The sequence below is a fragment of the Budorcas taxicolor genome, chromosome 17 (genome assembly GCF_023091745.1).
Source record: "Budorcas taxicolor isolate Tak-1 chromosome 17, Takin1.1, whole genome shotgun sequence".
Classification (NCBI taxonomy): Eukaryota; Metazoa; Chordata; class Mammalia; order Artiodactyla; family Bovidae; genus Budorcas; species Budorcas taxicolor.
Window position 1 is genome coordinate 62,666,307 of NC_068926.1, and position 25,048 is coordinate 62,691,354.

Genomic DNA, 25,048 nt, shown 5'->3' on the forward strand with positions numbered 1-25,048 from the left:
TCTTTACCACTAGCGCCCCCTGGGAAGCCCTCATTTCTCAGTAAGTTCCCCAAACACAAAGCTATGGCCATTGGGTCTTTCCATCTGACTTCTTACCTTATTCTCCAGAGGTCATCAAAGAGGCCTTGCTCCAGCTGGGGCAGCAGCAGGGCGATGGCCGTCTCAGCATACATGGAGATGACCCTCTGGCCCGCACGCAGGGCAGTATCACGCACAAACTCGTTCTCATCAGCAAGAGCCTGTGCACAGAGGGGGTGTCAGCCAGACCTGCTGCTCCCTAGGCACCCAGACCCAAGAAAAAACAGGACTCCCTGCTACCCAGCTGCATCTGGCAGAGAGGCCGAGCCCCCCAGGAGAGAGCATGTGTCCTGGCCCCCACCCTAGGCCCTATCCTCAGTGGGGGCACCAGTGCCTACTTTGAGGATACAGGGGATGATGGGCCCCACATAAGGAGTGAATTTGTCCCCGAAGGTGATGGGCAGGTAGTTGAACATCATGATGTAGCCGTCTCGGACATGGGGGGCAATGTCCACTTTGCTGGCTGTAGCCACAATTTCTGGCATCAGCTTCTCCAACTTCTCCACCCCCAAGCCGGCCATGACCTCGGCCAACCCTGCAGGAAAGGGACAGAGTGAGCCTACAGGACCTCAGGGCCCCCAGCACGCCTCCCAGGTCTGGCCCTGGGGCCCACCCTGCCTCACCCTGAGCAGCGCCTGAACGATCCACAGAGCTCTGCTCGTAGGTCAGCGTCTCCATCAGCCACGGCAGCAAGTCCTCAAAGCACGACTCCCCCATGCCCTTGACCATGGCCCCAAGAGCCTTCGCAGACACCGTCCGCACCTGCCAGGGAAGCGAGCGCGGAGACGGCAGGGAGACGTGACCACACAGGAATGAGGAGCGGTCCCTAGGGCCTCTCGCCCTTCACCAGGCAGATGCAAGCACAGCTTCTGTGGCTCCTTAGAAATCGGTTGCCTGGGGCGGGGCTAAAACCATGCGCTCCTGCCCCCTTCCCTCTCAGACTCACCTCAGGCACAGGATCCAGGAGAGAGGCTTTCAGACCAGGCGTCACGCTTGGCAGGTAAGGAGCCAAGTCCTGCAAAGACGGAGGGAGCGACTCAGTGGAGGCCTGAGGCCCGCTTTCTCCAGACCGGTTCCTGGGTAGATCTTGACCACCCCACTCTGCTGAATAGGAGCACTCACAGGGGTAAAGAATCCCCTCCATCCCCCTGGTTCCCTGAAGGCCCTGTGTGATTGCTCAGAAAAACCTCTGAGGGACCCCAGGCCCTCCTGGGGAGTAGAGAGCCCCCAGCTATCATTCAGAGCTTTTCCTCCTCCTGGGACCGAGGGCTACCCAGCCTCGGGCATCCACAAGATTCTCTCAGCATTTTCCTTTCAGAGTTGCACGATCTTTACCTTAAAAGGTTTATGTCTCTTGATACAGCACTCCACTTTCAGAAACAGATTTAAATATAGAAAGAACCTTATGTTCACTGCAATATCATTTAAAATAGCAAGAAACCTTGGACACTATGTAAACCGACAATAGAATTATGTAAGTTATGGTATATAAACTTGTTAGAATGTTACATAACTATTTAAGACTCAGTTTTATGAATAACTCATTATAACTTGGACATACATTTATATTCAGAAATATCACTTTTAAATGTAATTTTAAAACATAATTGTCTAGGCTCCTGGAGGGCTATGGGTAAAATGTTTTGGTTTTCCAACTTCCAATTTCCCAAATTTCCTAGGATTGACCTAACTTTCCACTTTATCTCTTGTGCCTGTAGCCTCAGCAAGCAAATCAGAGCTGTGGTATTGAGAGCACACGCATCGGCCTCTGGGAGTGAGTAAACAGCAGATCTCCCAAAGTAGGCTAATTTCCTGAGAGGCTCACAGAAACCAGTGCTTATGACAAGGAGACACTGCCAGCAATCAAAGCGGCAGCCGCTTTCCCAACACCCCTGAAAAGTCAAAGGCCAGGCTGGACCTTTCCTCCCCATCAGCAGGTAAAAGGAGCTCACGGGGATGGGCCTCATCTAGGGGTAGAGCTAATCAAGACTTGTGCGGCTGGGCTCTCCAAGATGTGCAGAGAGCTCAGACTTCCACCCTCCACCCCAGGTCCACTTCTGCCCTGATACCATCAGGAATCGAATGCCCACAGCTACCCCGTGTCTACTGTCAGTAGGGACCATGGCCCTGAGCCAGCATCCACTGGTCTGTCCTGTGTGAGCCCCCACAGGCCCACACCTTCTGGTCTGTCAGCGAGTACATGTTGCCAATGATCTGGGCAGCCATCTTCCGAGTGTCCGTGGACCGGTCCTGGAAGGCTCTCTGGACGATGGGCATGATGAGGGCCAGGGACGGGGCATCGATGAAGTGGACAAACTTGGTGTCCAGCAAGGTCTGCAAGCACTTCTGGGTCTTCCGGGAGGGGTCTGTCAGGGCGTCCAGCAGGACCGGGGCGATGGCTGCGTGTCCGGACAAGAGAGAGGCAGCTAGGTACAAGTCTGTGGGGCAGCTGCCAGAGCCCCCAGCACTAGATGGGTCAGAAGAAAAGGAGGCCAGGGGCCCTCTCCCGAGAGCCCCACAAGTCACCAGCTGAAGAAGCCAGCCTGTCTGCAAAGAGCAATTCTATTCCTGCTCCCCAGGAGGAAGTGGTGTGGGGGGCGGCAGCTGTCACCCCCTTGCACTTAAGAGCTGTGGCTGATGGGGTGCCTGCCTGCTAGCTTCAGTGGCCCTGAGCTGCAGCCCCGGCTAGGCCTCCAGAGGAGGCCACTTAGCAACATGGATCTTACTCTGGAAGCAGCAACGACCCAAAGTGGCTTTGTGAAAAAAACTGTTTGGAGATGACAAAGGCCCTCTGAACCAGTGGTGGGAGTGAGATACACAACACTCAGAGCAGCCGCCACAGATAAAATGAGCTCTCCAAAGTCAGCACTATCAGCCCAGTAGAAGGAATTTCAAGAGGGGTACCTGGCTGATCTTTCCCACAAGCCCACGGAATTCACCACTAACAGGATACACTCCAGTCAAGAGTTTTGAGGGAATTTCCTGGCAGTCCAGTGGTCAAAACTCAGCACTGCGGGGGCCCGGGTTCAATCCCTGGTTATGGAACTAAGAACCAGCAAGCCATGCAAAGTGGTGCCCCATCCCCACCCCCAATATTTTTTTAAATAGCCCAATTTAAAAATGGGCAAAGGATTTGAATAGTTTTCCAAAGAAGATATGCAAATGAAAAATAAGCACATGAAAAGATGTCCCACATCATTAGTCATTAGGGAAATGCAAACCAAATCCACAATGAGTGGTTAAGACTCTGTGCTTCCACTGCAGGGGGCACGAGTTCGATCCCTGGCTGAGGAAGTAAGATCCCACATGCTGTGTGGCATGGCCAAAACAAAACCACAGTGACATGCCACTTCATACCCACTAGGATTTCTATAACCAAAAGGCCAGACGGTAACAGTGTTGGCAATTGGAACACCTCTGTGTGTATATATACGGCTACTGAGAATGTCAAGAAAGGTACAGTCGCCAGGTTAACAGTCTAGCAGTTCCCTAGAAGAGGTAAACAGTTACCATATGACCCAGTTATTCCATTCCTAGGTATCTAACCAAGAAACCCGAAATCATGTCTACAAAAACAAAAATCAAATAAAACCTTGAACACAAATGTTCACAGCAACGTTAAAAACCAAAAAGTGGAAACAACACAAACACCCATCAGTTGATGTATGGACACTCAAAACAGCACAGCCACACAATGAGATACGCTATTAGGCCATAAAAAGGGATGAAATACTGACAGATGCTACAATGTGGATGAACCTTGAAAACAGAATGCTAGACACAAGCAGCTAGGCATAAAAGGCCACACAGTGTATGATGCTATTTCCATAACGTGTCCAGATATGCAAACTCAGAGACAGAAAATAGACTAGGGGTCATCAGGGACCAGAGGTAGAAGGGGAAATGAGGAGTGAAACCTAATAATGGGTGTGGGGTTCCATTTGGGGGCGATGAAAGTGCCCCAGAACTAGACAGTGGTGATACATAATTTTGCAAAGATGTTAAAAACCACTAAGTTGTACATTTGTAAAAAGTGAATTTTATGCAAATTACACTGCAATTAAAAAAAAAAAGAAAAAAGGGCCCAGGCTGGATTCCCAAAATGGAAAGCATTCAATTGATAAGAGATAACACTGTTCTGGGCCTTAGAAATCCCCAGGGCTGCTGGACGTTGTAAAGAATGACAACAAAACCCACATCTACCTGTTCCTCCCGTAAAACCCCATCATTTTCTGATTAAAGTCAAGTCTGGAAATACTCAGGCTAAAACGCACTGAATGGTCACTAATGCCCTAAGTTGAAGCTTAGAATTTGACAAGTAGGGTGCTGCAAGTCAACATAACTGGCTGGGGTTTACTTCTAGAAATCAGTCTTTCCTAATCACTCAAGAAACAACCATGTCAAAGAGTAAGCTCCCTAACCTTCCCTCCATCACAGGTCTCCTGGAATAGAGCGTGAATAGAAAGTTCCCTGGAAACTAACCCCTCTGAGGGGTTGCTGCTGCTGTGATCCAGAGCCTGTCATTCAGTTCTGTGGATCTCAAGGCTCCCTTAGAATCAAGCTGCCTCCAGGCCAACAACTCAGTTTCCCCACCTCTATGGTCAATGAGTGTTCCAGACCAACAGGAGAACAGACCACTTCCGAACTATTTTCCACTGATTATCGTAGGAAAAGGGCTTCCCCGAGTTTAAAGGTTATCTCAGGGCGACTGTCGCTGTCCTCAGAGGGCCTGTGCTGAATGAGTGCACGCTCCCAGCCGCGTCGAGGGGCGCAGGGAGGAGCAAGGCCCGCGTGCTCGTGGGAGAGGCCTTACGTACCCAGGATCTCTGGGTTCCTGATGACAGAGCCGATCTGCCTGAGTGCCTGCTGCCCGGCCTTCTGCACTTTGACGTGGGAGTCGGTGAGCACCTCCGTGAGCTTGGGCACAATGTTGGGCAGGCAGGACGACAGCTGCTTGGGAGCACAGTAGGCCATGGCCCCGAGCAACTCCACCGACCCTGCAGATGGCAGACACACGCCCGTGTGAAATCACGGGCCACAGGCTGGTAGTTCACCTGCCTGGGCAGAGGAGAAGCGGCCTGTTCCTCCCCAAGCAGGAGGGCACAGGGCCTGGCTCCAGCCAAGCGAGCAAGATGCGCCTGAGGCCAGCTGAGCCGGGGGAGCCCGGGTGAGAGCCTGGGCAGTGGTGGGGACAAAGGCCAGACCCAGCCTAGAGCTGGCAGTGTCCCCAGGTCAGTTCACTGAGCTTCTCTGTCCTCAGTCCACTCACCCACTGAGTAAGAGAGTGAGTTTTCAAGATGTAGGGCAAAGCCTGAAGGACCAAGGGGGAAGCCCTGACCAACACTGACCCTCCCCAAATCAGAGCAGCTCCATTTTACAAATTACGATTCCAAATAAGATTATACTTTTAAAAAGAGGGCTTAATGGGGGAAGAGGTCTTAGAATCAGAGAGCTAGCCACAGACCAACTTTAGAGCTCTGGGATTTCCTGATTTAGGTCTGTGGCTCAAAGGCCTGTTTCTTGCACGAAAGTGAACCAACTATTATAGAAACAAGCTGCCTGATGAGAGCCCTAGCCTGGCCCCTGGGCAGGAGGCTGAGGGCGGGGGGCGGGCGGTGGGCACACAGGACAAGAGCAGCATCTCTGCACCCCTGGGAGGGCGCTCTTCAGAACAGGAAGCTGAGACAGCGGCACCAAGGGAGCAGCCTCACCGGCTTTGGTTCTCCAGGATTCCTCCTCCAGGGCAGCCAGCAAGGAGGGGAGCACCAGCTTCACCCCGTGAGCACTTAGGTTGCTCATCACAGCCTTGGCACAGTCATCTGCAGCCTCGAGGGAGGAGAAAAGACGTTCAGGGGCTTTCTACGGCACACCAGGGTCAAGGCCTAAGGCTGGACCATGTGCCCCACTGGTGATTATCGCTTACCAGGCGTCTACTGTGTCAGACCCCGGGCCCCGGCCCACACAGGCAACTGACAGGAGGGACGCACTTTCTCACCTCACCAGGCTTCAGTACCACACTGGGAACCAGGGGAGTCCGCACTGGTATCTGGCACTCGAGTGGTGGGCTGAGGGGCTCCCACGGGGCAGGGCCCCCACACACACCCCTGCCCCGCGCAGCCTCAGGACTTACCTCCCGCACATACTGGTTCCCGTCCCCAAAGCACAGCAGCAGATGGGGCAGCACGTGGACCACATACGGCTCGAAGAGCTTCCCCAGCATGGTGCAGAGCATCTCGAAGGCAAAGAGGGCTCCTGGGGGTGGCAGGGCAAGGTGGGGCAGCGAGGCTGGGATGGGGACGTCCTCTGGGGATGGGGCAGCCACAGGACAAGCTCCTCACCCCCTCCTCACCCTCTGGAAATGCTCAGGGCAGCTGGGGGGCTACAACGGCCGCTAAGGAGGGAGCAGTGCCCTCTGCCCACCCTAAGCAGAAGGGAGGCAAGAAAGGGAAGCACCACCAGTGAGAAAGGCACCGTCTCCCTCGGCTGAAGGTGCTGTAGAGTCAGAAACAAAGATGCCCAGGCCGCACCGGCATGGCCAGGATGGAACAGCTCACAACCAGCCACCAACAGCTCACAGGTGCACACACCCCGACGCCAGCCTTCGGCAGAGGAGGAAATGCCAGTTCCCTCCTCAGGCAGCCAGCGTGGGGAGGGGGCGCTGACCGCCCATGATGGGCAGCGTTAAGCCTGGAGATACTCACCCTCCCGACGGCGGAAGTTCTTCTTGTCCTGGATGGCATCGGTCAGCGCAGCCATCATCTCCTGCTGCTTCAGCGACAGGATGCCCAGGCCCTTCACCAGGCCTGCCAGTCCATACGCAGCCCCTTTGCGCTCGGCGTACTTGTCTGACTCCAGCAGTTGCTGCATCAGCCTCTGGATCATACCCCCTGCGTCCTCCCTGATGGCGGGGACGAGGGGTGGCAAGCAGCTGGCCACGGACTCCTGGACCTGGGGGAGGGGCCTGCCCGTCAGTGCCGAGGCTCAACCACGGCCGGTGCCTGGCGGCCAATGCAGTCCCCAGGCCGGTTTCCGCCACTGCCCGTCAGCCCACAAGGAGCATCAGGAAGGTGGATGGGGGCCCACGATCACGTCTGTAGTACGTGCCCACAGGATGCATGCTACATCTGTGAGCCACAAAAGCATCAGCTGTTATGGGGCTGCTTCTGGTCTGAAGGGAGAACCAAGGCCTGGGCAGGTGGGGTGAAGGCTCAGGACGGTAAAACTTACTCACAAAGAAAGATCCCGAGAGAAGTGGGCTACGGTGCCTTCTTAGAAACAGCCCAAGTCTCTTGGTTCTCAAATTCATTAGAATCAAAGGGAAATGGGACTGGGACTTAGAGGACCAAGCCCAAATCGAGTGGTTCCAGAAGATGCTGTCAATCATCCCGACACAGTTCAGGATGCCCAACCAGGCCCAAGAGGCGGCCTGTGGCTAGGAGCCTTGGGCAAGATGCTTTGGAGGCCGGGTGCTCTGATAGCTTCAGTTCAGTTGCTCAGTCGTGTCCGACTCTCTGCGACCCCATGAATTGCAGCATGCCAAGCCTCCCTGTCCGTCACCAACTCCCGGAGTTCACCCAGACTCACGTCCATCAAGTCAGTGATGCCATCCAGCCATCTCATCCTCTGTCGTCCCCTTCTCCTCCTGCCCCCAATCCCTCCCAGCATCAGATAGCTTATTCAACCACAATTCTGTCAACCTATGGTTTTCAACTGTGCCTTTGAGGAGGACACTCTGGATGGCTCAAAATGAAGTGAACAAAACGCAAGTCACAGAAAATACACGTAATGTGTTCTTCAAGAAAGAGGGAAAAAAAATCCTTTGCCCTGTGGCCTGAAAACTGCATTAAAAGGCCCCCAAAACATACAACACACACAGAGAGAATGTCACGGAAAGCCTAACACACTAAGGACGATTTTTTTCCCCCTCATCTTTGTATCTCCAGAACCAAGTTTAGTGCAAAAAATAACTATTAAAAAGTATTAGAAAAAATGCACATACTTAAGAGATCTAGAACATAGTAACAATGCCTCCGCTAGGGCATCCCTAACTCTGAATAAGCTAGGCAGTCCCCCGAAAGAAGGGCAGAGAGCACAGCCATCCGGATTTGACACCCGACTCCGTCTGCAGCTTCCACCGCCCACCCAAACAGGGCCCAGGTGGTCGGGGGACATACCTGCTGGGAGGGGGTGGAGAGGGCAGCGATGAGCTTAGCGACAATCGGCTTCACTTTGGGGTCACTCTTGTCCAGGTGCTTGGCTAGAGAGCCCATGAGGACCACCACGCTCTGGCGCACAGCATCATAGCTGGCGTCGTTGGGCGCGTCCTTCAGGAATTCCTCGAACACCGGCAGCAGTGAGTTGACGTTCTCCTGAAAGTCCGGGGCACCCAGAGCCTCACGTCAGCCCAGGGACCGTGCCTGGGGACAACGGGCTCTGCCCAAGCCTGGCTGAGGGACAGGCATCCTGACCAGTCAGCCAGCCATGCCAGCGGGTTTCCCGGCTTTCTGGCAGAATTGCAGCAGACTTACATCAATTTAATACCCTTTTGGGGTCTTTCTGACCCCAAAGAAATACAAACAGAATCTGCTGGGGGGCCAGCACCCGGCCAGGATGTCCAGCACTGGGCCTCGCCGTGGCATCATGGTACAGCCTGCCGCCTGTCCCGACCCAGCCTTCTTCCCGCTCCTCAGGTGGCTGAGACCTTGTCCCCCATCTCCTCGCCTGGCTGAGATCTCCTACCTTCCCATGTGTGTTGAGCGTTGCAAGAGCTGCATCCAACATGCACTTCCGGACATCTGGGTTTCGGTCATTGAGGGCGTCGGGGACAAAGAATTGAAAGAGCGGCTTCACCTGAGAGCTGTCCAAACACTGGGAAAGCTTGTTCAGGGCCAAAGCCAAGCCACACCTGGGAAAGCAGGGGGAACGTGTCAGCGCAGTCAGAGGCCTCCCGGCTGGGGACCTCTATCCTGGCATGTCACGAGGAGAGCGAGCCTGCCAACAGCACACGCTGCTCCAGGGCAGGGCACAGCACAAAGCCCGGCGCCCTGTGCTCACCCCCGGCTCTGCCCGTGGGTCTGGAACCGCCCACTTGTAAGAGAGCCCTGCCATCTGCCCAGAGGTTACCCCGCAGGGTGACTGGGAGCAGGGGAGCAGCTCTGCCTGTTTCCCTCTGTGTGAGTGCACTGCCTAGCCTTCTCCCACCCGGCAGGAGGAGATGGAGGGGAAGGAAGCAGAGGTGACGACATCGGAAGTGGCTGTATTCTACAAAAGCCTAGTATGGTGAATCTTTCAGCCACAGCCGTGAGGAGGTACCTGGGGAACTCTAAGAAAACAGTCCCCAGGGGAAAGGAGAAACATGAGCAGAGTCGCCCAGCTGACCAGGAAGAGCCGGAAGTGGACCTCAGGCCTCTGACTCAGAGGGAAGTCTTGTCTTTTCCTACCCCTGCTGACCCATCACCCTCTGCTGCCTCCTCGTGGCATGCAGCTTCCACCTGGTCACACATCCAGAAGCGCTGAGCGGTACAAGGCTGCAACAGCTGTCGTACCTGGCTTCCCACTGGTCTGGAGGAGATTCGGAGATAACTCGTCCCAGAGCATCCAGCACCGGGGGCGGCCGCTGCAACAAACAGGTGATCGATGCACTGTAGGGCTCTCTCCGGGCCCATGGGCCAACCAGTCGCCCGGGTGAAGCGGGATCAGGCACTAGCCACCCTGAGCCACAGGGTGGCTCCTGTCTGGATTAGGTTGGAGGCTGATCAGGGTCCAACCCACCCTTGCATGCCCAGATTACAATGCCCGGACGACTCACATAGAGCTTCTCCTGGTAGATCTCCATGAGCCTGCCCATGACCTCGGCCGCCTGCCGCTGGTAACGGGCCACCGCCTGGGAGAGGGCTTCCGCCCCGGCCTGCCTCACAGCTGCCTCGTGATAGATGACGTCATCGATGAGCAAGGAGCAGAGGTCTGGCTGCAGATCTAGGCCCATGGTCGACCAGAGCCTACAACAGACCAAAGGCGGCTGGTTGGACAAGGACTGGCAACACAGGCCCTGCCAAAGCCAACGCCCCAGCCCTCGATCCCTCTGTAGGCTCAGCACGCTGGGTCCAGTTATTCCACAAGAAGAAAGAGAACAGAGCAGGACAGGCAGCCTTCTGACGGTGCTCACCTCTCGGCCAGCTTCCGGATCTCCTCCTCCTTGTCGAACTTGACCACCCAGAGCCTGCGCAGAAGGTTCAGGCCATTCTTCTCATCGGTGTCAGGCGCCGGCAACACCATGTGGAGTTCCAACAGGCCCTGAGAGGCGTGGGATCACACCGCGTGAGGCAGGACCTTTGGGAGGACACTCTGACCTGCCCTCCCCCTGCCCCCCATGAGGGCTGCACCATCCAAGATGAAGCCACCAGCCACTCGTGGGTCTCCACAGAAAATCAATTAAAACGAACTCTTAATTTCTTCAGCTGCACCAGCTACATTCCAAGTGCTCAGGAGCCACTCGATGGCTGGTGGCTGCCCTGCTGGACGACACAGTTAAACAGTCCCATCCCGGCAGACAGCTCCGCTGGACAGCAGCGCTGGTTAGGGAGTGCCATGAGGCAGACCAACTCATTAGCTGCTCTGTCTCTTCAAAGAGCTTTTCTTTTGTGAGATGGTGGCATGCAGTGGTAAAATTTTTTTTAAGTAAACTTTAAAAATTTAACTGTTAACATTCAAGATCAACAAACATCTCTAAAAAAGGATGTTCCCTCTGTTTTAACAAATATCTGCCACATTGCCATTGTGTTTCCCAGTGCATTTTAGAAGTTAGGTGACGTCGTCAAAGGCAAAGGAAAAAACCAGTGATACGACTGCTTCGTTGTTCCAATTCCCAGAATGACCCCAAGCCACCCTCTGCGACCTTGCTCTTTGCCTCCAGCACACACTGGTGCACATGCGCAGCACCTCCCATCAGGGCAGCTCAAAGAGCAGGGCTGAGGGACGAGGCAGGGGGGCAGGGGGCGAGGCAGCCCTGCAAGGGCATGGGCACGCACCCGGAGTGCAGTGTCCCGCACGTTGGCACAGGGGGACAGCAGGCCGCGGAGCAGCACATCCACCTCCTCCTGCTCTGCAAAGGCACAGCCATCCTCGCCACTGCTGCTGGCACACAGGGTGGTCAAGGCCTCTGAAGCTAGAACCTGAGGGAGACATCCAGCCGCTGGGCTCAGTTCAACAAATCGTTTCCTACTATGAGGCCAGGCAGGGGAGCTGGGGATGGGCTTCGGGGGGGATCTGAACTAAGAACACCCACCCCACCCACCCCTACTAGGCCTCAGACCCCAGCGCCAGGCCAAGGCAGTGGCAGGATCCAAGCAAAACCGCTCATGAACTGAGAACAGTCTGGCTGGCTCTCATGAGTACCGCTGTGCCCAAGGCTAGAACTGCGGGCTGGGAGAGGCAATCAGAACCTGAGGGCGGGGTTGTGAATGGTAGAAGCCAGCAGGGAACCAGATCACCTGAAGTCGGGGAGAGCCCGTCCCGATCACCCAGGTTAGAAGGCGCAGCATGGCCACACGAGGCAGCAAGTCCGGGCCGTTCTACGGGAGAAAGCACATGAGGCAGGACGAAGGTCCACGGAAGGTCTGTAACCAAGCCCGGAGGCACAAGAGTCCCTCTCACCCACAGGGGAACATTCTGGGTCTTCCTGCTGACCATGCTGGAGGGACCCTGTCAAGTCCACAGCTCAATCAACAGGAGCCAACCCCAGTCAGCCGTGATCTCCAGGGACTAACAATAACTATTGTTACCCTTGGATGAAACACAGACTTTTGAAATACAGGTGGCTCATGAACACACATGAGCCACCGTGGCTTCCTTTGTGGCTCAGACGGTAAAGCATCTGCCTACAATGTGGGAGACCCAGGTTCGATCCCTGGGTCGGGAAGTTCCCCTGGAGAAGGAAATGGCAACCCACTCCAGTATTCTTGCCTGAAAAATCCCATGGACAGAGGAGCCCAGTAGGCTACAGTCCATGAGATCGCAGAGTCGGACACGACTGAGCGACTTCACTTCACTTCACTTCATGAATACACAAAGAGATACTGAACTTTACAAGTAAGTAAAGAAATGCAAAATAAAACAAGACTCCATTCTTCCACCTGTCATTGGCAAGCTAAACACTACGTGAGGTTGTATGAGGTTTGGAGAAAAGGGAATGCTTAGCGAGGGTATAGCTCAGAACATGTCACGTGACCTAACAATTCCACGCCCAAGAATCTGTCCTATGAGAATGTTCACATGGTGTGTGAGGCAGTAAATGAACACGGGGACACACCACAGCTGTGTTCAAAACATGGAAAGGTCTGCGGCCTTAAAATGTGAATCAGCAAGTAAAAAGCTAACTAAAACATGGTGCGCCACGGAACAGAGCCCGTAAGATGAGATCCACAGGATGTGAGCCACACAGGTCCTGACGCTGGAGGAGGCCGAGAGAAGACATTCCCGTGGAAGCAGTGGTGCAGTCCATTTTCTGCATGACTGCATTTGTGGGTGTGAGCTTTATGTGTGCTTAAATAAAAAAAAGTCCACGAGGGTATAGACCAAACTGTTATGAATAGTTACCTCTGAGGAGGAGCATTTCTCTTTTTGCTTTTGTATTGTTGGAATTTTTTTAAACTACGTAAGCATTACTTTCAAATTTTTAGAACATAATCTACTAAAACTGGGCTTCCCCAGTAGCTCAACTGGTAAAGAATCCGCCTGCAATGCAGGAGACCCTGTTTCAATTCCTGGTTGGGAAGTTCCCCTGGAGAAGGGATAGGCTACCCACTCCAGTACTCTTGGACTTTCCTGGTGGCTCAGCTGGTAAAGAATCCACCTGCAATGTGGGAGACCTGGGTTCAATCTCTGGGTTGGGAAGATCTCCTAGAGAATGAAACAGCTACCCACTCCAGTTTTCTGGCCTGGAGAATTCCATGGACTTTATAGTCCATGGGGTCGAAAAGAGTCGGACATGACTGAGTGACTTTCGCTTTCAATCTATTAAAAAAGAAAACTCCTCGAGACTTCCCTGGTGGTCCAATGGTTAGGACTTCACGTTCCAATGAAAAGGGTGGGGATTCTAACCCTGGTCACAGAGCTAAGATCCCACATGCCTCATGGCCAAAATCCCAAAACATAAAACAGAAGCAACATTGTAACAAATTCAATAAAGACTTTATAGATGGTCCACACCGAAAAAGTCTTAAAAAAAAAAATCCTGACTGAATGAGCTCCAGTCTCAAAAGCAAGTGAAAAGGATAGTAAACAGCACTGTCTTCTTAAGAACAACATACAATAAGTTAGAGTCCTTCAACTCCTTTGGCTCAGAAACTATCAGATGCAGGAGACCCATAGCTTCTGTGAGGCCTTGAGAGACTCTCTCAATAGAACATTTGGGGTCTCCCCACCAATGGCCGCTGCTGTAGGACCCCCTCCCCAGAACTGTTCATGGGTCAAGAAGTGTCAGAAGCCCCTGCCCCACCCCACCCCCAACCCCACTCAAGCCAAGGGGGAGCTGAGCTCCCCGCCCTACCTCATCCACACGCCCAGGTGGGTTGCTGGGGGAGGCCCGCAGCTGGGCGTGGACGGTAAGGATCTGAAGAATCTGGGCCATCCTTTCCTCCTCCTCCTCGCTGTGGTGGGGCATCTCGGTCAGCACCATCTTCAGAAATGGGAAAACCAAGGAGAAGGCTGGTGCGGACAGGGGCGCAGCATCTGTGAGAGCAAGAAGCAGACCAACTCTGCAAGAGGGCCAGGCCCCAAGCTTGGCTGCTGCAGCATCCATCCTCAGGGCGAGTGGGCGGGGAGACAACCAGAGGCCCTTTTTGACACCCTGAAGCCAGCAGCATCACAAGAGAGACAAGAGACGGCAGTCCAGTTCTAAAGCCAATGCCGCTCCTACCCCAGACACCGCCTGGTTCCACAATGTGAGCGTTAAAACAGACAAGTAAATTCCAACAGCAAAAACTAAACCCTCAAGGGTGGGGGGGGTGGGTCACAGTGACTGGACTCAAAAGTCATCCATCTAGTTCAAGGGGTGAGGTGAGGAAATCAAGGCCAGCAAGGAGACTAGCGGAAGCCACGGCCTCAGGAAGCCCAGGGGATGGGAGTCAAGCCCCCGCACAGTTCACACCGCCTCACGCCCTCTGTCCACCCTATCCTGTCCCTTACCTGGCTCGCCCTTGCCCGCCCTGCTGGTGATGGTGTGACTGTGCAGCAGGGTCACCGCCCTCTTCACAGCCACTGACAGCTCTTCCTGGCACCACGACTCGTCCAGGGCACATTCCGGCTTCAGCAGGCGCAGAGTCACATGGCTCACCAAAGTGCCTGTGTCCGAGAGAAGGGACCCACAGGGGATGACCCACGCAAAGACACACATTCTGGCTCAGGTGTGAACCAGGGACCCATGTTCCCCTGAGTTAACAGTAATCAGCTCTGCTCTGCCCATCTCCTCAACCTAGTTTCTCATTTTAACTCCGTGCCACCCCGAAAGGGTGGGCAAGCTGTCAAGGGGCTATCCTTCTGACAGTAAAGAATCAGAAGTACGTGGCGAAGAGGCATGAGCCACACAAGGTTACTCAGCTGGGAGTGAAGCTCTAGCCACAGGGCGCTCCCACCCTCCATGCAGCAGCCCAGCCAGCCGGGTAACACTTCCAATAGGTTCTGCGTGCACGGCCTGACTCCAGCCTCACCCATGGGAATGTATCCTTAAGGCTCAAAGGTGTCATACAATCCACAGAGCAAGGTTACCACAATTCCCAGCCACCTCACAAGGTTCTTTGTGGCTAAAGAGAAAGCTTCTCAAGGCCACAGAGACCTCTGGTCATCCACATCTGGCTGCTCAGGAGCTCTGGGCTCCACGGATAGGCCACGTGGCACCAACTATCCCACTGCCACTGAATTTCGAACTGCTACAGAAAGATCAAGGGCTTCCCATGTGGCCCAGTGGTAAAGAACCTGCCTGCCAATGCAAGAGACATAAGAGATGAGGGTTCGATCCCTGGGTCAGGAAGATCCACTGAAGTAGGAAATGGCAACTCACTCCAGCATCCTTTCCTGAGACACCCCATGGACAGAGGAGCCCAGAAGGCTACAGTCCATGGGGTCACAAAGAACTGGATATGACTGAGTGACGCAGCACACGCACGCACGCATGCGCGCGCGCGCACACACACACACACACACACACACACACACACACACACACACACACACACACACACACACACACAGATCACTGACTAGCATCTAAAATTTGGTCCTCAGAGTGAAGCCACAGTAGACATAAGAATGGAGAGAGGAGATGGCACCACGTGCTCCCCGGGATGTGCAGCTTGGGCTGCCTAAGGCTGCACCCACGGGAACACAGGTCAGTAGCTGAGGTTACTGCATGTCTCCCCCGAGCACTCAGGGCACCCCTGTCCACCCCCCTCCTGCCCCGGGGCCATGCCCACAGTCGGCCAATGAGAACTAACCCAAAGCCTTGAGCCTCGGGGGCATGACACAGGCAGCCAAGGACAGGAAAGGGGTCTTGATCCTGGGAGCAGCCAGGGGAGACTTCAGCAAGGGCAGGAAAGAGTCGACCAGGACCGGGATGTACTGGGTCAGGCCGGACGGGTTCTTGGCCAGGATGGTGTCCAGTAGCCCCAGCGCCGCCTCCAGCTCACCATCCAGCTGTAAGCAAAGTCAGCCCAGAGGGCCTGTCAGCAGGGCCCACCCTGACAGTAAGTGAGGCGGGGGCGCTGGGGTAGCCACTCACCTCCTGCAGCCGCCTCCGGATCTGTGCCTCCTTGTCCAGCTGGGCCTGCAGCATCTCCTTCTGTTTGCTGGTCAGCTGCACCTCCTCTTTTATGCCTTTCTTCTTCTTTATCTCCTGAAGGGACAAGCACAACAATTCCGTCTCCAGGGCACAGATCTGCCTCCCTCCCACCACCAGGCAAGTTGAGCTCAGCGCCACCGTCAGCCCCAGGCCAGCTGTGAGTCTGTGATCTGGACCCCAAACCTGCCGGCTGGCCTCCCCCACCTCCCACAAGCCCAAGGCCGCCTGGTTTCTACAGAACAGAGAGCAGTAGAGCAGCCATTTATTGCCAGATTCTCTACAAGCAGAACACAAAGAGTCTTTACGTGTTAAGAGAAATGGAAAGCTCCTCCAAGTGTTAAAGAGGGTATTCTGGAAGCCACATAGCTTCAGAATTCTAGCCTAAGCCTCTCCCACCTCTGACCAGCCTGCCCTACACTCTCCTCCAGTGTAAGCTAAAGCCTGGCAGAGGCTGAAAGCATTCGTTCATCTGATATTTACTGAGCACCTAGGAGGTGCCAGATGCTTGGGAGACTGTGGGAACAAGACCAAGTCTCTGCCCTTACAGAGCTCGCCATCTTAGTGGGGGTGGCTACACAACAAACAGGGAACAGATATATAAACAAGGTGGTTCAGACCATGACCGGTGTCGTGAAAGGAATAAATATGATGCATAACAAACGAGAACGGGGAGGCTCGGCTCTGGGGAGCGTGGGCAGAGGGGTCACCTCTCTGCAGAAGGGACATGTGGGCAGAGATATAGAAGACAAGAAGAACTCAGCCTATAAAGAGTGAAGAAGAAAATAAAGACTGAGGGAGAAGCACAGGCTGAGACAAGAGCCCTGTGTGCTGTGCTTCCACCAGAACCAGCCCCGTCACCACTGAACACAGCCATGAACCCCGATGCCCCAGAGGCTACACTGTGCCAGGGCCCGTGCCCACTGTAGGAGGACAGACGGGTCCTGGCCATCCAGGAGTGGGGTGTGGGGATGGGCATGGAGTAAAGTTACACCATTTAGCAGAGAAAATACATGAACTACTGACAGCAGAAAGAAAAATCTCTTTTCCTGGAGTTCCGGGTGGAGAAAGCCACTGAGAAAGAGCAGATCAAGAAGGTGACAGGAGGACCCGGGCTGAGCGGGGAGGTCAGAGGTACATGCCACAGGTCAGGGTGACCCAACAGACTGGCCTGAGGCCTCCGCACACCCACCTCCTTCAGCTCCAACTCGATGATCTGCTCCTTGAAGGAGTAAGCTTTGTTCTCTCGCTTCATGTTGGCCTTTTTTATGCTGTCCTGCTGGGCACTGAAACACCAGAGCGGGTGATCAACCAGGTTCCATCCGGCCACGAGGCCCTTTAGCTTCCCACCAGCCACAAGACCCCTGCTACCTCTTAAGTCACGGGCACCAGGCAAGCACTGGGTCCTCCACACACTCTCGTATCCAGGACCGAAGGCTGTGTGTGGACCACAGCCAGCACTCCCCCAAGAGACAGACAGACTGTATCACTTACTGAGCCCTCGAGCAGGCGGCTCACCTCTGGATGATGGACTTGTCATACAATTCCCCTGCAGGGGTCTGCATGATAGCAAACTCCTCCCGTGTCACCTGGCACAGCGCTGGGTTCTGCACGGAGGCGGTGATGGTGCTAATGAGCTGCGGGAGGACCCGGTCTGGGGACAGGATCGAGAGGGAGCCCATGGCGTTCATGGAAGACTGCCAGACAAACAGACACGGTCAGTGCCTGCCACGGCTGGCATGGGAGAGAGGGCCTTCCATGTCTCACGCCCCGGGCAGCAGGCTCCCCTTCTTGCCACTGCCTGTTCTTTCTGAACCCTGCCGCTGGAGTGGACGGCTACAAGGTGTGCCTGCCTTCTCAGCATGCCGCACCCGGACATGGGGGACACATTTCTCTCCCACTCTTGATCTCTGTGGTTCAGGTAGAGCTTCCCCCCACCCTCGCTAGAGATGGGCATGTGACCCAGACCGGAAGGATGGGCCCTGGGATGAGCAGAGGACCCGAGTCAGGTCAACCCGGGCGGTAAGGGCCCCTGCCAGCTGGAATGGTTGGAAAATGCCAGCTTTTCCCACGGGAGCTAACAGGGGATGAGACGTAAGCCTAGAACAGCTATCCTGCTACTGAAAAGCAGAGACTGATAACAGAGCCCATGCTGCAGAAAGCAGCAGTGAGGCACAGAGGAGGAAGGGAGATGGACAGAGGGCAAGAAACATTCCACTTATGAGGTCTTGAGGACATCTGAGTCCCTGTCCTGCCACATCCATGGGCTTACCAGTTAGATGCAGCAACCAGCAAGCTCCCTGCTAATCTCAAACTAGTTGGCGCTCTCTGTCACTTGCAACCCAACAGTCCAAACCACTTCTCATCACCCCGTCTTCTGTTACTCTGAATCTTCCCAGTCTGCCCTCTGACCTGAGGCCAGAGCCAGCTCACAGGCCCAACTACCTGGTTCAGGGGGCTCTGTGTGGTGATCCTGGGGATGATCTGGTCCAAGTGCCTAGTAATGAAGGCTTCTGGATCGATCTTCATCCTGGCGAGAAGTGCTGGCCAGAGGCCAGACTGCACAGCCACTGAAAGGAAGGGGAGCTCTTTGAGGCCTTCTGCCCGCCTGCTCTTCCGACAGAGTCCCTGCCCCACCCACCCACCTGGGCCACAGACCTAAGGATGGGTGGTGAGAGATGATCAGCATCTCCTGTGCCAGCTGTTCCATGCCACTGACGCCGCCCTCCAGCCCTGGCACCCCAGAGATGACGCACAGAGCCTCCTGCAGAACCCGCGGGGGCACGTAGGCCTTGCCCGCCTCAGTTACCTCCCCAGTGTCGGTCACCAGAGCCTCAAAGGGCAGCACCTGCGGGGAGACAACGCATGAGCCCCAATGATCAGAGCCCCACGCTGGCCTGGTCCCCGGGAGATGAAGACGCAGGGAACGCGTCTGCCTGTCATTCATGCGATTCTCTGGGCCCCCTGCTGGCGTGGAGACCAATGCCCAGAGCCCTGCGCTGGGATCCACAGGCTGTGAGATGGGCCTGGAAGGAAGCACCTAGAGTCCTGAGCCTCAAAGAGTCCACAGGGGGAAAAAGGCAACAGAATCCTATGCAGGGGGAACGAACCTGAGACTGCAAGTCTGGCACCAGCCCACATCCCTAAGGCAGCTCAGGGAGGGAGGGAAGCAGTGAAACGGGACACAAAGAGCACTGAAACCAGGAGCCAGGCCCCAGTCCTGCCACCACCCGCTGATGGGAGATGCTGAGCAAGTCATTTCAGCTGCCAGAACCATGAGCAACTCCCGTAAAACAAGCGCAGTACGCCTGTCGCCCTCTTAAAGGCATTATGAGACAAGGACAGAGAGAAGGGTAGAAAAATGTTTTAAAAATTTTTAAGTGCTTTAAAAACAAAGTGTTTTTCCGTTACTCAAGAATAGAAAGGTTGACTTATGTGTGATAAGACATGGGAAAAAAGAACGGTGTCTGCAAAGGAAAAGGAATGGTGTGAAACAAGGTGGTCCCTGAGCTGTGAGGCAGGGCAGGAGACCCTGGCATCACACGGAGCCCGCGTAAGTGAGGACAGCCAGGGAGCACCCCAGGTGAGATCCCACAGCGCAGGCAGGGGCAGCTCGGGGGTCTGTGAGCCCCAGTCCTGGGGCCCGGAAGAGGCTCTGACCTTGTGAGAACTGAGGACGGTCTTCAGCTCCTCCAGCAGTCCGTACGCCAGCCTGAAGCCCCCGAGAGAGGACAGCAGCTTCCGGGCCGTCTGCTGGGCCTGCCTGCGCACGTGCCAGGGGCGACTCAGGAGCACGGCCGCCAGGGCCCGGTGGTACTGCCTGCAGCAGAGGGACAGGGCGCGCTGGGGACAGCCGGGCGCAGCTCTCCGCAGCCAGCCTCCCGCCCCTCACACACTGCTGCGGCTCAGGATCCTGCCAGGGAATGGGGTCGTCTGGCCTGAGGGGGAAGGTGAACAAGCCCCACGTACTGAACTTTGCTGCCTGTGAGTCGGTGCGGATGGTCAAGAAACAGTCTCTCCGTCAGGTGCAGCACGGTACACAGGGCTGGTGAGGGGAAAGAAACAGCGCAAGTGTTTTTAAAATAGAGAATACGGCTGCGGCCAAACTGCCCTGAACGCGCCCGGTCTCGTCTACAACAGAGGAGACGGGGACTTCCCTGGTGGTCCAGAGGCTGAGACTCCGCGCTCCCAATGCAGGGGGCCCAGGTTCCATCCCTGGTCAGGGAACTAGATCCCACATGCTGCAACTAAGGCCCAGGGCAGCCAAATACACAAAGAAATTAAATAGAGAAAATATCCAGAAAGAACGGGAAAAGTTGGAAATCAAAATGTAAGCGTAAAATTACAGTTTCACTTGAATTTTCTTTTTTTTAAACTTTTTACTTTATATTGGAGTATAGTTGATTTAACAATGCTGAGTTAATTTCAGATGTATAGCCAAGTGACTCAGTTATACATATATGTTATCTATTGAATTTGCTTTTCTGCTAAAAGCAAGTTATGCTTTTAGCATATGCACACGTGTATTTTGGAACCAGCAAAAGTATACACTTTTAATTAAAACAGTGAGATCCTATGGTATAGCACACGGAACTATATTCAATAAACTATAGTGGAAAAGAATATGAAAAGGAACGTGTATATATATGTATAACTGAATCATTCTGCTGTACAGTAAAAATTAACACACGAATATATTAATAAATTCAACTATACTTCCATTATTTAATTCGTATGCAGTTCTAAGGAATAAGAGCACTCACATACTGATGTGAAATGATTTCCAAATCTAGACAGCACAATGCATATAGCATGCATATTACCTTTTATATAAAAAGGCAGAGAACTAACACATAAGGATATTTATTGGTATAAAAATAAAATATCGACAATACACAGCAAGGGGATAAAACCGGTTTTCCATGGCTAGGGACACTGGGCAGAGATCAAAGCAATGGTGTAAGTTTCAGTGTAGCCCCTCTTGGGGCTTTTATTTTTGTATTATATGAATACATTTCCTGTTCAAAGACTAGCTAAATGTGTTTTAAACTTCAGGAACTGACTAACAGTTGTAGCTCATTAACAGAATGTTGTGATGTGCAAGTCAAAAGACTTTTCAAGTCACCAATTAGCCACAGGTACTTCTAAGGCAACCTAGAATTTTAAACATACACTTAAAGATCAACAGTTCCTTTTCTGCCAAGATAGAAACCAGTAGTTTTTCTGTCTCCCGGCGGGGGAGTAGAGCCAGCCACACCTCACTAGAGCTTCTCAGCTGCCGCTGAACATAAAGCCCCTGAGACAACACCAATTACCCGATCAGCTGTAATTACAGCTAATGTCACAGCTCTACAGCTATTAGCGCTCTGTCTCCACAAACCTCCCCCTCCACTCCCACCTCCCAGCCTTCCAGGCCCCACAGGAATAACGTCATTCTCAGGAAAGCTGAGCTGCTGGTCAGACCGCTCTGCTCCAGGTCTCTGCCAAGCTGACTGGTCGAAACAACAGGCAGTCCGGGAAGGGTCATCTCTGAAGACCCACCAGAGAGACTCAGCCCCAAATTCAACTTCAACTAGGCAGACTCACCATCCTCTGAAGCCATGAGCAGGAATTTCTCGGAAGTGAAAACCTGCTTCTTCTCATCCAAAATGAGCTGCCAGAAACCACTCAGTTTGGCCTCTGCAAGAGACAAAAGGTCACTCCACCACACAGCCCACCACCTCCCCCAGGGCTGGCCCCGCCACGCTGCAGCTGCCGGGGCTGGGTCGTCTGGCAGAGCCGCCTTGGCAGGGAGGGGTCACTCCCAGGCTCACTGTCCTCCCATGCCGAGAACTAACTAGTTCTTCTGGTAGCATCACCTCTTATGGAAACCTCTGGTGCTTCTCCACTGCCTGCAGAAGCCCAGACGACCTGCCTCCCACCTCGGATTCCCACCTGCTCCAGGTGCCAGGCAGAGCTCCTTCAGGGCCTCACGTGGTGCCTTCCCTTGCCCTTCCCTGGTCTGAACTCACACTGGGCCATTCCCTTCCAGTCAGTGAAACTCCTTCTAGTCCTCAGGGCCCTAGTTCAAATGCTCCCTCCTTCAGGAAGCCTTTCCTGGCCCCTAACTCCAAAACTAAAAGCAATCCACCTGCTCTTATGCTATGTTTTGCCTTTAACGGCAGATAATGTTTGCATATCCCTTCTCCCATTACAGTAAAGGCAGCTTAAAACTTGCTGAAGCAGGGTCATGTTCACTTCTGCCTCCCCCCACGGAGAAGTAGCTGAGTGCTTTGGCCTGTACTCAGGTGTCAAGCAATAATATGTGAAAAGAGCTGAATCTTGTCTCTAACCACAGAAGTGTGTCCAGCTACGTCCGCACAGAGTAGGAGTTAGACTAAACAAGCATGGAATACCCTGTAGCCACAAAAACAGGAACGCTCTTTCTGTTGCAGATTTAGAATCTTTTCCCAGATGTGTTCAGTATATAAAATGGCACGTATAGCACGTTGTTGTTGTTCAGTTGCTAAGTCGTGTCCAACTCTTTTGCAACCCCATGGACTGTAACCTACCAGGCTCCTCTGCCCATGGGATTTCCCAGGCAGGAATACTAGAGTGGGTTGCCATTTCCTACCCTGGAGGATCTTCCCAACCCAGGGATCAAACCCGAGTTTCCTGCATTGGCAGGCGGACTCTTTACCACTGAGCCAGCAGGAAAGCCCATGTATAGTACGTTACCCAGGGTGTTTGGGCAATTACACATTAGCCATCTCTGGACACGAAACTGGTAATGTCCTCCAAGGAGAGAAACTGAGTGGCTGGAAGGCAGGCTGGCTTAACTCAGGTGATACTGTTCATGTTACACCCTAAAACTGTATAACCAATCAAAAACGAAGTCCCACTGAACACCTGCAGGGATGAGCCTCAGGGTCGCACTGAGCAGTGGGAGGGCAGCAGGGGGCGCTGTCACTTCCTCCTCCGCTCTGTTACTCCAGTGCTCAGGGATGGGAGCTTGTGGATAAAATCCATCCCGGCAGGTGCCAAGTGGCCCTGTGGCTGCTCAGTGGGTAAGTGGCCAAGCTGACGCAGCCAAATCCTGAACATCTCGCCCTCCTCCCAGGGACTCTGGAAGAGGCCCTTGTCCGCAGCCTCCTGGACACCGCTAGACTCTTACCAGCCTGTGAGTCGGCCACTGAGAGCTTCGTGAGCAGCAAGGCAGCGGCGACCCCTTCGGTGACGACGGGAACCTGAGTGCCTTGGGAGGCCGCCTTCTCCACTGTCTGGATGAGCAAGGGCAGCAAGTCCAGGGCCTGCAGCAGTGTATCACCTGTGGAGACAGGACCGGCGCCTGTCCATCACTCGGGGTGGGGGGAGGGGGGCAAGATTACCTGAGAAAGGACATTTACCCCTGTCTGAACCGGCTAATGATTACCTTCCAAATACCTCGAAGGAGTGGAATAGAATCTAGGGCTTAAATCAAACTCTACAACCTTACGGATAGAGCTAGAAGGGTCCTTACTAACCCAAGAGTCTGGCTATTCATTTGATGGATAAAGAAACAGAGGGGTGAAGTGAGTTGCCCATGGCCACACAGCTGGTTGGGAGAAGAGAACCAGGGCAAAACCTCAGGTCCACCAATTTCTTTCTAGGGCGGTTCCCCACACCAGACAACCTCCAGACCCAAAGCCCCCCAACCAGAACCAATCTGCTGACCTATGAACTAAAGTCTATTTTTTTAAAAAAAGGTAAAAACCTACCAAAACCTGTAACTAAACTCATAAATTACCAAACTGGTATATCAGAATATTTCATACACAAAAAAGCATTTCATTTGGACAATGCCACGTTTTTGAATCCAAGAAATGTGTATTTTAAAGGTTTATGTTTGCTTTTAAAGTCTGGAGCAGAACTAGAACTAGCTCGAGCTAGAGACAAGGTTAAACCAAGACTTGGCTGTTTAGAACTCAATCTAAAGTCAACTTTGATCAGTGCACCAAAACTGCAAAGTGATACACAAGCTCGGACACAGATCAGAAGGGGGTCACCTAGAGGGCACTCTGGAATCTCCCAGACATTTCCTTAGACATAGTCATCAACCATTTAAACCATAAGTGAAACAGGAGTCCACCTGAGAGGTGGAAATCAGTGTTGGAGATTTTCTCCTTGGGGATCAAGCTCCTACCCAGATTTGCTGTGTCCCCTCACTGCACGTGGAAAAGAGGCAAGTGCCCAGATGACAGGTTTGTCAGCCCTGATGCAAGGGCAGGGCTGGTTTCTCACAGTTCCAGGGTAAAGATTATAAATTTACACCTCATACATCAGTCTTATCAGAATCATATCTTCATGATTTCAGAAAACAGAGCAACGGGTTCTGGCTATGGGTCCTCTCTGAATAAACTTTGTACTCTGAAGGTCTGATAAGGGGGAGAAATCAAAATCAAACGGGGCTCTGATTCTAGGCTTTGTGGATGACTAAGTTGGATGCTCCCATGGACTCAGGAGGAAACGATGCAAAAAAGGCTGGACCAAAAGGGCAAGCCCGGAGCGGCGACGCCACCCTGAAGACTGGGTCTCCTCTGCAGGGAGCCGCTCACCTCGGAAGCAGACCAACATGCACTGCAGGTAGGCATGCCTCACGGCAGAGGTGGAGGTTTTAAGGCTGAAGGCTTTCTTGAACCATTCGGTGAGCTTCTTGGGTACTTCCGTGGTGAAGCGGTGACACCAGAGAGCCAAGACAGAGACAGCGTGCACCAAGGTGCCTTCATGAACTAGGGGGAGAAGTCGGAGCCGGTCAGCCAGACATCTTACACCCACGTCATATCACCGCGAGCCGCACGCAAAAGCAAGCCAGGTAAAGGGAGCGGAAGCAGTGATGCTTTGGGGAGGGGAAGCAGGGCCTTCAGAAGGGGTCACCGCAGGCTTCAACTGCGAAAACCGGGCTCAAATATGGGGCCCAGCTGCAGCCTCACCGTGCTGCCCAGAATTACCTTCCTGCTGGAGGAACGGGATGAAGAGCTCAGCCACGGTCCCGCTCAGGACTTGACTGGAAGGCCCCGACACCACATGATGACTGACACTTCCGATCCCTGGAAGGCGGGGGTTCCCTGCTCAGCCCCTGGTCCGCAAAGAACTGCCAACGCACCATCTTCCTGTCGCTGCCCC

General features: G+C 53.8%; 1 protein-coding gene across 1 annotated transcript in view; it reads right to left on the reverse strand.

Moving 5' to 3' along the window:
* Nucleotides 1–25,048, reverse strand: part of GCN1 (GCN1 activator of EIF2AK4) — a 54,571-nt gene that overhangs the window by 14,138 nt on the left and 15,385 nt on the right. The window contains exons 13-42 of the mRNA XM_052655027.1: nt 24,874–24,972; nt 24,481–24,654; nt 23,061–23,213; nt 21,494–21,586; nt 19,877–19,952; nt 19,568–19,727; nt 18,566–18,755; nt 18,353–18,477; nt 17,426–17,604; nt 17,100–17,193; nt 15,851–15,964; nt 15,567–15,765; nt 14,263–14,418; nt 13,625–13,806; nt 11,568–11,648; nt 11,106–11,249; nt 10,244–10,371; nt 9,887–10,076; nt 9,624–9,694; nt 8,818–8,983; nt 8,253–8,447; nt 6,780–7,026; nt 6,209–6,330; nt 5,790–5,904; nt 4,896–5,075; nt 2,257–2,477; nt 1,025–1,093; nt 702–840; nt 417–613; nt 97–239 (exon numbers count right to left, since the gene is read on the reverse strand). Coding sequence (XP_052510987.1) covers nt 97–239; nt 417–613; nt 702–840; nt 1,025–1,093; nt 2,257–2,477; nt 4,896–5,075; nt 5,790–5,904; nt 6,209–6,330; nt 6,780–7,026; nt 8,253–8,447; nt 8,818–8,983; nt 9,624–9,694; nt 9,887–10,076; nt 10,244–10,371; nt 11,106–11,249; nt 11,568–11,648; nt 13,625–13,806; nt 14,263–14,418; nt 15,567–15,765; nt 15,851–15,964; nt 17,100–17,193; nt 17,426–17,604; nt 18,353–18,477; nt 18,566–18,755; nt 19,568–19,727; nt 19,877–19,952; nt 21,494–21,586; nt 23,061–23,213; nt 24,481–24,654; nt 24,874–24,972 — 4,402 coding nt within the window. The remainder of the gene's footprint in view (nt 1–96; nt 240–416; nt 614–701; nt 841–1,024; nt 1,094–2,256; nt 2,478–4,895; nt 5,076–5,789; nt 5,905–6,208; nt 6,331–6,779; nt 7,027–8,252; nt 8,448–8,817; nt 8,984–9,623; nt 9,695–9,886; nt 10,077–10,243; nt 10,372–11,105; nt 11,250–11,567; nt 11,649–13,624; nt 13,807–14,262; nt 14,419–15,566; nt 15,766–15,850; nt 15,965–17,099; nt 17,194–17,425; nt 17,605–18,352; nt 18,478–18,565; nt 18,756–19,567; nt 19,728–19,876; nt 19,953–21,493; nt 21,587–23,060; nt 23,214–24,480; nt 24,655–24,873; nt 24,973–25,048) is intronic.